The sequence below is a fragment of the Mirounga leonina genome, unplaced genomic scaffold (genome assembly GCF_011800145.1).
Source record: "Mirounga leonina isolate KUSES-001 unplaced genomic scaffold, KU_Mleo_1.0 Mir_178, whole genome shotgun sequence".
Lineage (NCBI taxonomy): Eukaryota > Metazoa > Chordata > Mammalia > Carnivora > Phocidae > Mirounga > Mirounga leonina.
In genome coordinates this window covers 28,655,334-28,666,663 of record NW_023270464.1, presented here as the reverse complement: position 1 = coordinate 28,666,663, position 11,330 = coordinate 28,655,334, and the positions used below count along the sequence as shown (strand labels likewise).

General features: G+C 59.0%; 1 protein-coding gene across 2 annotated transcripts; it reads right to left on the bottom strand.

The window, feature by feature from the left end:
- Nucleotides 1–83: 83 nt before the first annotated feature.
- Nucleotides 84–9,749, bottom strand: DNAJA4 (DnaJ heat shock protein family (Hsp40) member A4). Of its 2 annotated transcripts, none has more exons than XM_035024307.1 (7): nucleotides 8,888–9,749; nucleotides 6,763–6,943; nucleotides 4,947–5,051; nucleotides 3,938–4,165; nucleotides 2,731–2,961; nucleotides 608–708; nucleotides 84–504 (listed from the first exon to the last, which is right to left on the bottom strand). In XM_035024307.1, the coding sequence occupies exons 1-7, from the start codon at nucleotides 8,909–8,911 to the stop codon at nucleotides 286–288; spliced, it is 1,089 nt and encodes a 362-aa protein (XP_034880198.1). In that variant the 5' UTR covers nucleotides 8,912–9,749; the 3' UTR covers nucleotides 84–285. The 2 variants fall into 2 exon arrangements, with proteins under 2 accessions (XP_034880198.1, XP_034880196.1); XM_035024305.1 differs by lacking the exon at nucleotides 8,888–9,749 and adding an exon at nucleotides 7,433–8,664.
- Between the last annotated feature and the right edge of the window lie 1,581 nt (nucleotides 9,750–11,330).

Genomic DNA, 11,330 nt, shown 5'->3' with positions numbered 1-11,330 from the left:
GCCAAGCCCCCAGAAGCAAGTGTCAGTGCGGTCACGGGCCTCTCAAACGTGTTCTGAAAACGTAAATAAACAGAGTCCATATGCAGACTGCAGATGATTTACACTTGAAACATTTAAATATAAATTAAGCTATAACTTAAGTGACAACCAAAAGAAAAACGAGAAAAACCAAGAAGACGCTCAGCAACTGAGAGGGCTGAACACACACACAGGACACGCAGACACGAGGCCATTAGGCGATGCCATTTTCATTGTGCCAACGTTACACTCGGGGCGCACGAGTCCTCACGCCGTCTGGCACTGCACCCCGGCCCGCGGCCCGTCGTCGTCCTCCTCCTCGTAGGCCTCCCGCTGCTGCCGCCAGTTCTGCTCGCTGGGGTTGAACTCCTTCAGCTCCACCTGGTCCATGTCGTCCGTGACCCTCACCTGCTGCCGCGGGGGCAGCAGGGCCTCCAGCTGCGCAAGCTTGTCTTGAGGAAGCCAGTGTTTCTCGGGAAAGACGACCTGTGGAGGGCGAGGAGCGTCGGCCAAGAGCAGCGGTAGCGGCTGCCCCTCCCACGGAGGCGCGCCCTGACCCCGCCCGCAGCCACAAGAGTCAGGAACTTACTAGAAACTGGATGATCAGAGTCCCCTTCTCCAGGGGTGCTTTGTAGATGGGCATCCCTTCGTTACGCACACACCTCAGGTCACCATGCTTTATCACCTCGCCTGCCACAGAGAAGGTTCAGTTACGGAGCAGGAAGACGGGGGTGGCCTGGCGGCAGACCCTGCCCAGGCTCGGGGGGGGGGGGGCATGCCTGGGGCAGCATGTCGGGGCCTCCGGCACAAAGCACAGTGGTGTAAAAAACGAACCAGGAATCCGAAACACTGGGGTCTGGGAGCTGGAAGCGGTCCAGCCCACACTCCGGGGTCTCCCACGACGCACTTTCAAAAGGCATCACGGGGTTTAGGCCCCAGAGCTCCAGGGTTCTGGCCACGTCTAAAGATACCATCTCCCCCCAACATAAAGAAGAAAGGGCACAAGGGTCTCTCCAGAAATAAGCTCTTCAGCTCAGCAATGAAAACGCACAGAGAAGCGAGTAAGCGTGCAGAAAGAGTAGGGGTGGGGAGGGACGGCAAGCCCCGCTGCAGTCTCGTCAGGGGGAAGCACTGAGGACCCTCTCTGGGGTCGCGCAGGAGCGCGGGGCCTTCAGCCGTCCTGTGTGTTGGAAAGTTCTCCTGTCTCCGTTCCTACCCCGCATGCTTCTGCCTCTGACTGACTGGGGGCTGGGAAGCCACACGCGGAGGGCCCCCGACCAGCTGCCAGGGCACCCTCCCCACCGACCCTGAGTCTCCGCACCTGACAGCAGAAAGAGGAGACAGCAGCAGGAAAGGAATGAGAACGAAGCCCAAACGAGAAGAGACAGGGTAAAGGAAAAGGACAGGACACAGAGAAACGTAAATGAGCAAAAAGAACAAGAGCAGTCTCCAGCAGAAGGGTCTCTGAAGCCCTGGCCCTGCCCTGTCACGACGCGAGGAACAGGGTCTCTCCTCTGCCCCAGGTCACCGATGGGGCGCTTGCCTGAGCGCAGCAGGACGCCGGGAGCCCAGCCGCCCACCAGCCATGGCCAGGGAGGAAGAGCCCTCCCAAAGCTCCCCGCGACGCCCTCAGGGCCACAATCAGGGCACGGCCGCATGAGCAGGCCCCCAACTCACACCTGCTCGAGACCTGCCATCCCCGAAGTTCTCCACTCAAGTAGGGGAGGAACTGGGGGCCTGGGGAGGGGTCGTGCCTCACGGTTTCACGCGAGTGTTACACTGCAGCGCCCCAACAATGGGCAAATCACGTATGGGGATCCTGGTACTGTGTTTACTTTTACAAGTTTTTATCAGAAAGGCTTGGATGTAGAATCCATATCCTTTTATGTCCAGAGAAGGAGAAAACCGTGCAAAGAGAGAGAAGCGGCAGAGAAACAGAACAAGGCCACGGGAGGGAAGCAAGTGCGGAGGCCAGGCGGCTCTGGGGTCCGCTCAGCTCGCCGGCCGCTGGTGCCCTTGGACAGGCGGCTCACGTCCCACCCAGCCCCGACAGATGCCCCGGTGGTGGTGAGGGGACCAGAGCAGCTCTGCTCCCGGCCAGCGCGTCAGCCACCACCGCCCCTGCCCAGGCGCGCGGACACGGACGAGTGACCTTCATGTTACCAGAGGCGGCTTCAGGTCAGGCGCCCGGCCCGGCCCCTCCCTTCGCCAGTCGGCCTTCCTCCGGCCTTCCCAGCAGGCACTCTGCTGCCCGCAGGGGTGCGGGGCGCTCAGGCCCTGGAGGCCCTCGCGGCCCTCGGGTGCTGCCCCCACCCGCGCGTGTGTGCAGACGGGCGGGTCCCTGCGAGCAGCCGAGGCTAAGCTGACGGGCAAGGTCTTCTCGGGAAAATGGGACTTCACAGTGTCCCCCACGCGTCGTTGGCAGCACCGAAGCTGGAGAAGCATGCAGGCGACAGACCACCACCGCCTGTTACCGCTCTTTTCTCACCAAACTAGGATTTTACAGTTTAAGTTATGGTGCTCGATCCCGAGATTCCTGTTGGAGGCTCTTCCCCCCGACTCTGAATTCTTTTTCCCTCGGAGAATATTTAAACATTTATCATAAAACTCTCCAGTCGTTAGCGAAGACTTTGAACTTGGGAGAAAAGGAAGTGGTGCTAAGCCCCGGCTCGCGGCACCCACCCAGCACAACAGTCAAGGCGGAAACGTTACCCGACTTGGACGTGATGACGAGAACTCGATCGTCCAGCGTTTTTATCGTCTTCTTAAAGCCACAGAGGGCTTCAGAAAGCCGAATTTTCATTTTCATGATCAAGTCGTGGCCTCGTCTCTGAAAGACACTATGATCCTTCTGATCAAGCACAATTATGACATCGCCAGGCTCCAGCTCAGGCTCCTGATCTCCTTCTCCAGGAAACAGTATCTTTTGCCCATCTTTCATACCTATGAGACATCATCCTTTCTGATTAGCATCTCTTAAAAACCGTACTTTCTACAAAGCTGTGAACCCCGCACGCACTCCTTTGGGGGCTTTTACTCATCAAACCTCCCAACCTCGTGGCCACGGGAACCAGAGCAGTGGCTGGGATTGCCACGAGAGGCCACGCCGTCCCGCACACCCGCCACTGCGCGCCCGCGGTCACCACCCGCTTCCTGCTGCACGCACGCGGCTGGCTCTGGCAGCGCGCACAGTCACGGATGCTTCAACAGACACCCTTAAGGGCGCCCTTCTGGGTGTTGATTTGTATACTCTGGTATACAGATGAGGGGAGGGCCATACTTGGGAGAATCTGGGCAGCGGGGAGGGGCCCGTGCAGCAGGGAGGGGGCCGAGTGCACGGGGGGAGGGGCCGGTGCGGCGGGGAGGGGCCCTGCAGAGGAGGGGCCCTGCAGAGGGGCGGGGCCTGTGCAGCGGGGAGGGGCCGGGTGCACAGGGGGAGGGGCCGGTGCGGCAGGGAGGAGCCGGGTGCGCAGGGGGAGGGACCTGTGCGGCGGGGAGGGGCCGGGTGCAGGGGGGAGGGGCCCGTGCGGCGGGGCGGGGCCCGTGCGGCGGGGCGGGGCCTGTGCAGCGGGGAGGGGCCGGGTGCACAGAGGGAGGGGCCCGTGCGGCGGGGAGGGGCCCGCAGCCGCAGAGACCGCAGGAGCTCTAGGGCCAGTGAGCGGGCGAGGCAGTCAGGAGGAAGACGCCCAGTGATTACAAGGGAATGGTTAGAGAAGGGGGGAGGGCGGTTACCCAAGATCAAGGTCACGCACCTCTCGCAGGTGCAGCCCGCGGCAGGTAAGCTGTCGCTGGAGGTGCGAACGGCAGTGAAGCCGGCAGGGCAGGCTGGGGGCACCGGGCCCCGCCCCCGACAGGTCCCAGACACCTGGCCTGCGCGCCCGCGGCCGGCGGCTTGCAGCGCCCAGCTGCGCGGCCTCACCTTTCTCCACGTGCACCTCGAGAATCTTCTTCTCGCGGATGACCTTGGCGCCACTGCAGCTGTTGCAGCGGTCCTTGGGGCTGATGCGCTCGCCCTGGCCCTTGCACTCGAGGCACACGGTCTGGATCTGCTGCACCACGCCCGGCCCGATCTGCTGGATGTGGATCTGCATCCCGCGGCCCTTGCACAGGGGACACTTCTCCACAGACCCCTTCTTCCCACCAACGCCTGGGGGGAGGCACGGGGTGAGAGCCGGCTCCTGTGCCAACGGCCTGTCCCCCAGGCGCCAGGGAGGGCGGTCGGGGCCCCTCGGCGGGACACGGGTATTTTCAACCGTGGGCAGCAACGTACAGAGCCTGGATGATTCCAAGCGAGCAAGGAACATGTTAACATGTGAGCTCACGGGTCTGGGGTCCGTGGCTTTGGCCGTGCCCGGCCAGATTCCCTTCGTGAGCCTCACCAGCTGTGCCCGCAGGTGACCAAGGGGGCTGGGCTGAGAGGCCTGGAGGGCGGCGGCCCCGCTCGGCCACCTCAGGACAACGTGCGTCCGAGGCCACCAGACACGACTTTTCTTGAAAAATCCTATCTTAAAAATTGTGTTAGTTACATTTATGTGTGAGTCAAGGGGCAGCAGACCAGACCAGCTTCACGGGAACACGGGAACACGGGTTCGTCTGCCCGCTTATGCCCAGGGCTGCCGGGGACCTGAAACACTTCCTGTCTGGCCCTTTTGCAGGAAAAGTTTGCTGACCCCTAAGTTGGGTGAACCATCTTGACATTTACATGTTTAAAATAATTATCAACATGTTAAATAAATGTCAGTCAAAATAAAAACGGTACAGGGCAAACCAAAACCAATTTGGCCCTTAGGCCACCAGTCTGCTGTCTGTTGGGACCCTTACATTCGAAAAGATAAAAAATGATTTTTCTCTGAATTATAAAACAATCAGAACTGTTTCCAGATCTAAGGGGTCACAACTATGGGACTCATTCAAACATTCATTTTTACCTTCACATTTCTCACAAATTACATTTTTCTGGAGGGCCAACTTCTTTGTGACTCCATTATACAAATCTTCAAGAGTTACAGACAACTGATGGACAACATTCTTGCCTTGGGGGAAAGGGGAAAGGAGAACAATTAGTAACACGGCAGGAAATACGCCCGTGACCTTGGTTGCAGATCCGTGCCTTCCACCCGCCGCTCGCGACCTCACCTCGGGGCCCCCCGCCAACCACGAGATCGAACATGCTTTGTAGCTGGGAGCCAATCATTCAATCATTTATAGACGTCAACAAAGACTTTCCATCTTTATTTTCTAAGAACAAACCTGAGGCCATCGCAGGGGGGCGGGGGGGGGGGACCCTAAGCAGAGCTGCGGGTTCTCCCGTGAAAGAGGCCCTTTCTTCCCTCACAGGAGGGTGTGACCCGTCTGAGCACTGTTCACTCAAACTCCTCCCCGAGCCCCAGGCTCTTTCCGTTTTGGGCCCTTCTATAATCTGTGGCCAAGTGGGAACTCTTTCCTCTGCTGAAATCCTATCTGTGGGCCCCTGTGTCTTCGGGGTGGGATTCTGTCCGCCCAGTGCCAGGCCAGGGTCGGACAGCCCAACAGCTGCCTGCAGGGCTCTCGGTGGCGGACACATGCCGTCCCTGTTCACTGGCTGTCAGTGTGGACAGACAACTGCACTCAGGACGTGAAGCTGTTCACCGCAAGCCAGTGAGAGTGCTGGGCAGGAGGGGACCCGCGCTTTTCATCGTGTCTGCCGTCAAGCACACGAGCCGCAAACCTTACACGGGGCCAGGGCTTTTCCTAATGAACTCGGGACGTTCGGCACCCTGTGTTCAAGAGTGGACGGCCACGCGTCTGAAGCTCACTCGATTATACCATGACGACAGATACCGCCTTATTCATCCAGGGCCTCTTGCTGATCCAGACCACCCTTCGCAAACCCCAACGCAGAGCTTATTCCTTGTGATTTTACCCAGGATCTTAGTAAGCTTGGCTAGCTATCTGGTTTTCAGGTCCAAAACAGACTGTCCACAGTAGAAACTGGACAGGGGAAAGGGGCAGCTGGGGACCACTGCTAACGGCCAGAGGTGGCAGCCTGTGGCCTGGCAGGAGGGACGAGCTGGAAGAGCAAACCCCACAACTCAGACAGCAGCCCGGGGCCCTCGTTCACCTCCTGGGCATGAAGCTGCTAACCACAACACATTCCAGAGAAAGGCAGAGAGGCTCTCTTACAGAGATGTTCCCACATGAGGGGTGGAAAATCTGAGCGGCCTGAGAAAACGGACACCCTGCAGAGCGCCAGCCAGAAACAGAGTGCACAGGCCAGGTCAGGAGGCCGGGACAGGAGGCGCCATGATGTCACGAGATGAACGTCCTTCCTCCTCCCTGCTCACACCCCATTTGCTCCTGTCGGGTGGTGTCTGCAGGTGTCAGGTGAGTGCTCCAGGTGCTAGGAGGCTCCAGGTAGCCCACATACTACGGGGTGGGTGGGGGGGACTATTTAAAGCTAATGATCCCTGGGGCGCCTGGGTGGCTCAGTCGTTAAGCGTCTGCCTTCGGCTCAGGTCACGATCCCGGGGTCCTGGGATCGAGCCCCACATCGGGCTCCCTGCTCAGCGGGAAGCCTGCTTCTCCCTCTCCCAATCCCCCTGCTTGTGTTCCCTCTCCCGCTGTGTCTCTGTCAAATAAATAAATAAAATCTTTAAAAAAGAAAAAATAAAGCTAATGATCCCTTTTAAGGCATGATCCACCCTGATTCCAATGACACGTAGGATGTGAAAACTATAAAACTTGCTGTCTTTAAAAAGCACTTACCTCTTCTCTCTCTAGCCATCCGTCCCCCGCCCCCAAAGAACATGTCAAAGATATCCATGGGTGAAGAGAAGCTGGGGCTGCCTGAGCCTCCTTCCTTAATCGCCTGTTCACCACCCTGGTCATAAATGTCCCTCTTCTTTGGATCTGAAAGCACTTCATATGCCTGGGATATGAGCTTGAACTTTAAAATAAAAAGAGAGAGAGAGGTGTGAGTTGTTTGTTATGCAGACCCATCACGATGAATGCAAGAACGGAGGTATTCTGCACCCAGCACCCACACTAGCCGCCGGGCACCCCCTGGAGCCCCATCACTCCCCTCGCGGAGCGGGGAAACACGGGGCCTGCGGGGAGGGGACGCTCCTCCCAGCCTTGGCTGCACCCGACAGGAGGTAAAGCAGGGAGGCCAGGGCGTCACCGGCCCCCGATAAAGCCCAGGCTCCCGGCTGCAGCCGCTGGCCTCCCCGGCCTCCCCGGCCTCCCACGCACCAGTCTACCTGCTCGAGACCACAGATGCCTCGGGAGCACCTGTCCGCGTGTGCTCTGCAGACACCGTGTGGACCTGTGCTCCGGCCTGGCCCCCAGAAGCCCCCCCGCCCAGTCTCCCCATCTCAGTTACCGCCAACGCCAAAACCTTGTTTCCCCTCCCCTCCCATCTCATCTGTGAGCAAACCCTCTTGGCTGCCTCCCAGTGTTTGTCTCTGGTCCCTGACATCGCACTCCTGCAAAAGTGTGTCACCGGAATCCAGTTGTGGAAAAAGCATCCGAAAACCCAAATTGAAAGACATTCTGCAAAACTAAGACAGGAGAACTAAATGCAACGTGTGATCCAGGACTGGGGGGAAATGGCTACAAAAGACATTGGAACGACTGGAGAAAGGTGAATTTTTTCCCCAGGGTTAAACTTCCTAAATGTGGTAGGTGTACTGCAGGTAGGTACAAGGAGAAGCCTGTTGAGTATTTGCGGCTGGAAGGCTGGGAGGCGTGCAGGTGAAGCAGACGTCGCCACACGTTTGGGGGGGCAAGCCAGCACGCAATCCCCAAGCTCATCTTTTCTTTCGGTATATGGAAGTTTTTAAAATAAAATTAGAACACTGTAAAATATCCCAAACCCATCCCTTCTTGCCACACCCCACGCCCACTCTGCAGAGGCCACCACCTTGCGCCTGGGTCACTGCCGTCAGCTCCTCAATGGCCTCCCACCTCTCCCCCTCACTCGGAGTCGCAGCCAGGCCCGTGTGGGTACACGGCCAGCCCATCGCCTTGCTAGTGCCACCCCGTGAGCACAGGGCCCGCGCTCAGCTGCGTCCACTGCTGTACCCGGGACCCAAAGGGCCGTCTGCGTGTTAGATGAATGGCTTGGTTCTAGGAGTTCAGGAATGAGTACGGGAGGTAGGGCGCCCTGCAGAGTCCTCTCCAGTGCGTGAGACAGGGTCTCTGTCAACATCCTACAGCACAGCCAGCTCCATAGAACAGAGAAGAAAAGCGCTAGGAGGAAGCACATACGGGGACGTGACAGAGAAGCTAGTTTTCTCAGATCCTGGAGAGCTGTACTAGCCAACGAAGAACTAGGCGATTTAACAAGCCAAGTCCTCGAGCGACATCAGGGTCGTGCCCAGGTGCTTCTCTGTGTTTCTGCGAAGAAGCAGGCCTCACACCACCTCTCCATGGCAGGAAGACTGCGGGGTGGGGAGCAGGTGCCTGGTTCGGGAGCCCAGACCTTCTGGGCCTGTGTGCACGTCAGGGACCAGATGAATATGCTTCCTGAGAACTTCCACTCGAAACACTCCCCAAATACTCTGCACACTTGAAACATACCTAATGATCAACCTGAGAAGCAAAAGCAGTGCCCTGTCCTTGGGCAGTTAATCAGAGGCCGTATCTCCCACAGGGTGGGGGCTCCCATGGCCACAAGCAGGCCCGCCCCGCCCCGCCCCTGTGGTTCCAGCGCCCCCCCCCAGTCCACCCCCGGGTCGGGCCCCCCCCCCCCCCCCCCGCCCCCCCCCCCCCCCCCCCCCCCGAGTCTAACCCGGGTTCGGGCCCCGCCCCAACCCTGTGGCTCCAGCCCCCCACCGAGTCTAACCCGGGTTCCGGCCCTACCCCCTCAGCTGGAGGTCAGTGCTCTCACCAGCTCACTGTTCAGACTGACCATCTGCCCCAGGGCCTTAACGAGATCACCACGCACCTAGGAAAAAATGACTTCGGGATGATGTCGCAACTCGGGAGAGGATTTGTGAGGATATGCAGTGGTGACCAAAGCTACCAGGATGAGCACTATGATCACCCCCCAAAAGGCCGCCTGCAGAGCAGCTCGGGAATAGCAGGGTGATGTGTATGGTGGGTTTTCCTCTATATTCTGATGTTTCCTGTACTGTTCTGCTCTCTTGGGTGATTTTTTAACTTGAAAATCTATTATTCCAAAGAAAAGCCACAGTGAAATTGGCCAAAAGGCCGAATTCCTCGCAAGCCGATGAGGCCAACCGGCAAGAGCACGCCCGCTCGCAGTGCCCCGGCAGAGCACGGCTTCCTGACCGGCCGGGTGCCACAGAGCTGGCCCTACAGACTCCGGGGGCACCTGCCAGCAAACGGGCTGCCTGACGCCTAGCAACACGGGACAACAAGCACAAAACAAAGGCCAGCACCCCCAGCCGGCTCACGTGCCTCCCCGCAGGGTGACAGGATGGCTTAATCTATTTTTGAAGAGACATGAATAATGCAGTGACAAAGTTAGGAAGAACGAAAAGGCCCTACCAGTTCTACCCGTGACAGAGAAGGTGGACCGAACTGCACCCAGACGTGCACGAAAAAGAAAACCGTCTACACTGCGTGCCCAGCACACAGCAGAACCAGAAAGCGGGGATCTGGTGAATGAATGAGTGAGTCTCCTCTCAGGGAGCTGGACGGCAGAGTTTCCATGAACTGTGTCCCCTGGCTCCTCACCCCTTTGATCTCCAACCCCACGTCCACGGAGCTGCCAATCCCCCTTCACCGCAACTGCCCTCCCAAACCGTCTGCACGGGGTGCGCTCCGTTCCCCTGGCCAGCCCCTCACCTTCCAGCACCCGAGCCGCACCCGGACGTCACGGGACCCCCGCCCCAGGCTCACCGTCAGGAGCCTCGCATGGGACACCAATTCGGTGCCTGGCTCTAAGTAAACACTAGCTTGAAGCAAACCAGACAGTCTACTGAGAGAGAGCTGCACAGGGCAACACCCACGGAAATGTCGTAGAGCTCGAGGGCACGTTTTGGACAGCGTCGGGGCGCGGAGTAGACTCGCTCCAAGTGCACGCACACAGCCTGGAACACGCTCCCGGACGGCGCTCGGAGATGAGACTGAAGCCAGGCCCCAGGCCTCCCCGCAAGCCGCCTCTCGCCAGCCTCCCGAGCCGTCAGCCGAGAGAGAAGCCTGGATCCGCTCCGCTTAGAGGAGATCCTCACGCACAGGCTCGGGTGAACCCGCCCGCGAGCACGTCTGTGAATCACCAACACCACGGACAAAACCAGGCCCTCAAAAAGCTACAGTAAGCCCTCTAAATATAAACAAGAGAACGCAAGTGAGTAGCAAACGGTCTTACAGAAAAGCATGTTAAACTTGTGACAGCCGCGCTCGGCACATGTGGCTAAATATAAATCCCCTATCACTGCTGCCAACAGTCAGCCCTCCTGGCAGCCAGCGCCAGCCTGGGAGCGGGCACACACACGGGCGGCACCTCCGGGCATCTAACCGCTAGGCGCCTGATCTGCGGCTTCACCCGCCGCCTGGGTGTCACTGCTGTCCCCTACCCCTGAAGCCCACCTCCCCCAGACCATTGGAGACTGCAGAGTTTTATAAGGAAGCAACGAACAGCAGAAAGAGAACTGGGACGGGCAAGCAGCCTTCCCAAGAACCAGGAGGTGGTCCTGCCAGTCAGCTGCTCGGGTGGGAACCGAGCCTCCCGGGACAGAGAGCAGACCGGCTCTGTTGCGTGAACAGGAATTTTTAATTCAGCTCTCCACCATGCAGAGCGTTCTTCAGCCTATTATTGGTCCTTAGGATCAACTGTGGGTCATTTGTCACAGAAAACCTGGACTATTCCTGTAAAATGATGTGTCAGGGTGGAGATCTCCCTGTCCCTGTTTAATAAATGTGATTATTGGGTGTCTCACGACCTTGACCAGGCAGGAGACAGGCACGCAGACCAAATCCCTCCTTGTTCTCAAGCCCCACACCGGGTTTGTCCCTGGTGATGATGCACCAGCAAGGAAGGAACACAAAACATTCCCAGCCGGTCCCTCCGGCAATCGCACAACTTGGGGTGGCGTGCGCCTTCGTTTCCCGGGTTGCGGGCTGCCCCTCCTACAGAACTGCCCACCCCCCCGACGCTGTGCCAACCGGGCTCCCGTGGGGTGCGGGACACCCCGCAGCAAGCAGGCTTGCGGAGGCGACGGAGGAGTGGGCGGGCTGCAGGGGTCAGCAGGGGTCCCAGGGCCCGGGGGCAGCCCCAACCCCCGACCCAGCCATCTGCCCCCCACCCCAGGCCCCTAACCCCCGCCGCCTGCCCCCACCCCAGCCCCGCGACCCCAGCCCCTGAC

Excerpts from the sequence above, each read along its gene's own strand:
- DNAJA4 (XM_035024305.1), bottom strand. The coding sequence starts at position 7,474 with ATGTCAGGGACCAGAGACAAACACTGGGAGGCAGCCAAGAGG. Across the intron at positions 6,944-7,432 it reads ACTGGGAGGCAGCCAAGAGG|TTCAAGCTCATATCCCAGGC; the intron begins GTTTGCTCACAG and ends TTTATTTTAAAG. Across the intron at positions 2,962-3,937 it reads CGAGGTGCACGTGGAGAAAG|GTATGAAAGATGGGCAAAAG; the intron begins GTGAGGCCGCGC and ends GATGTCTCATAG.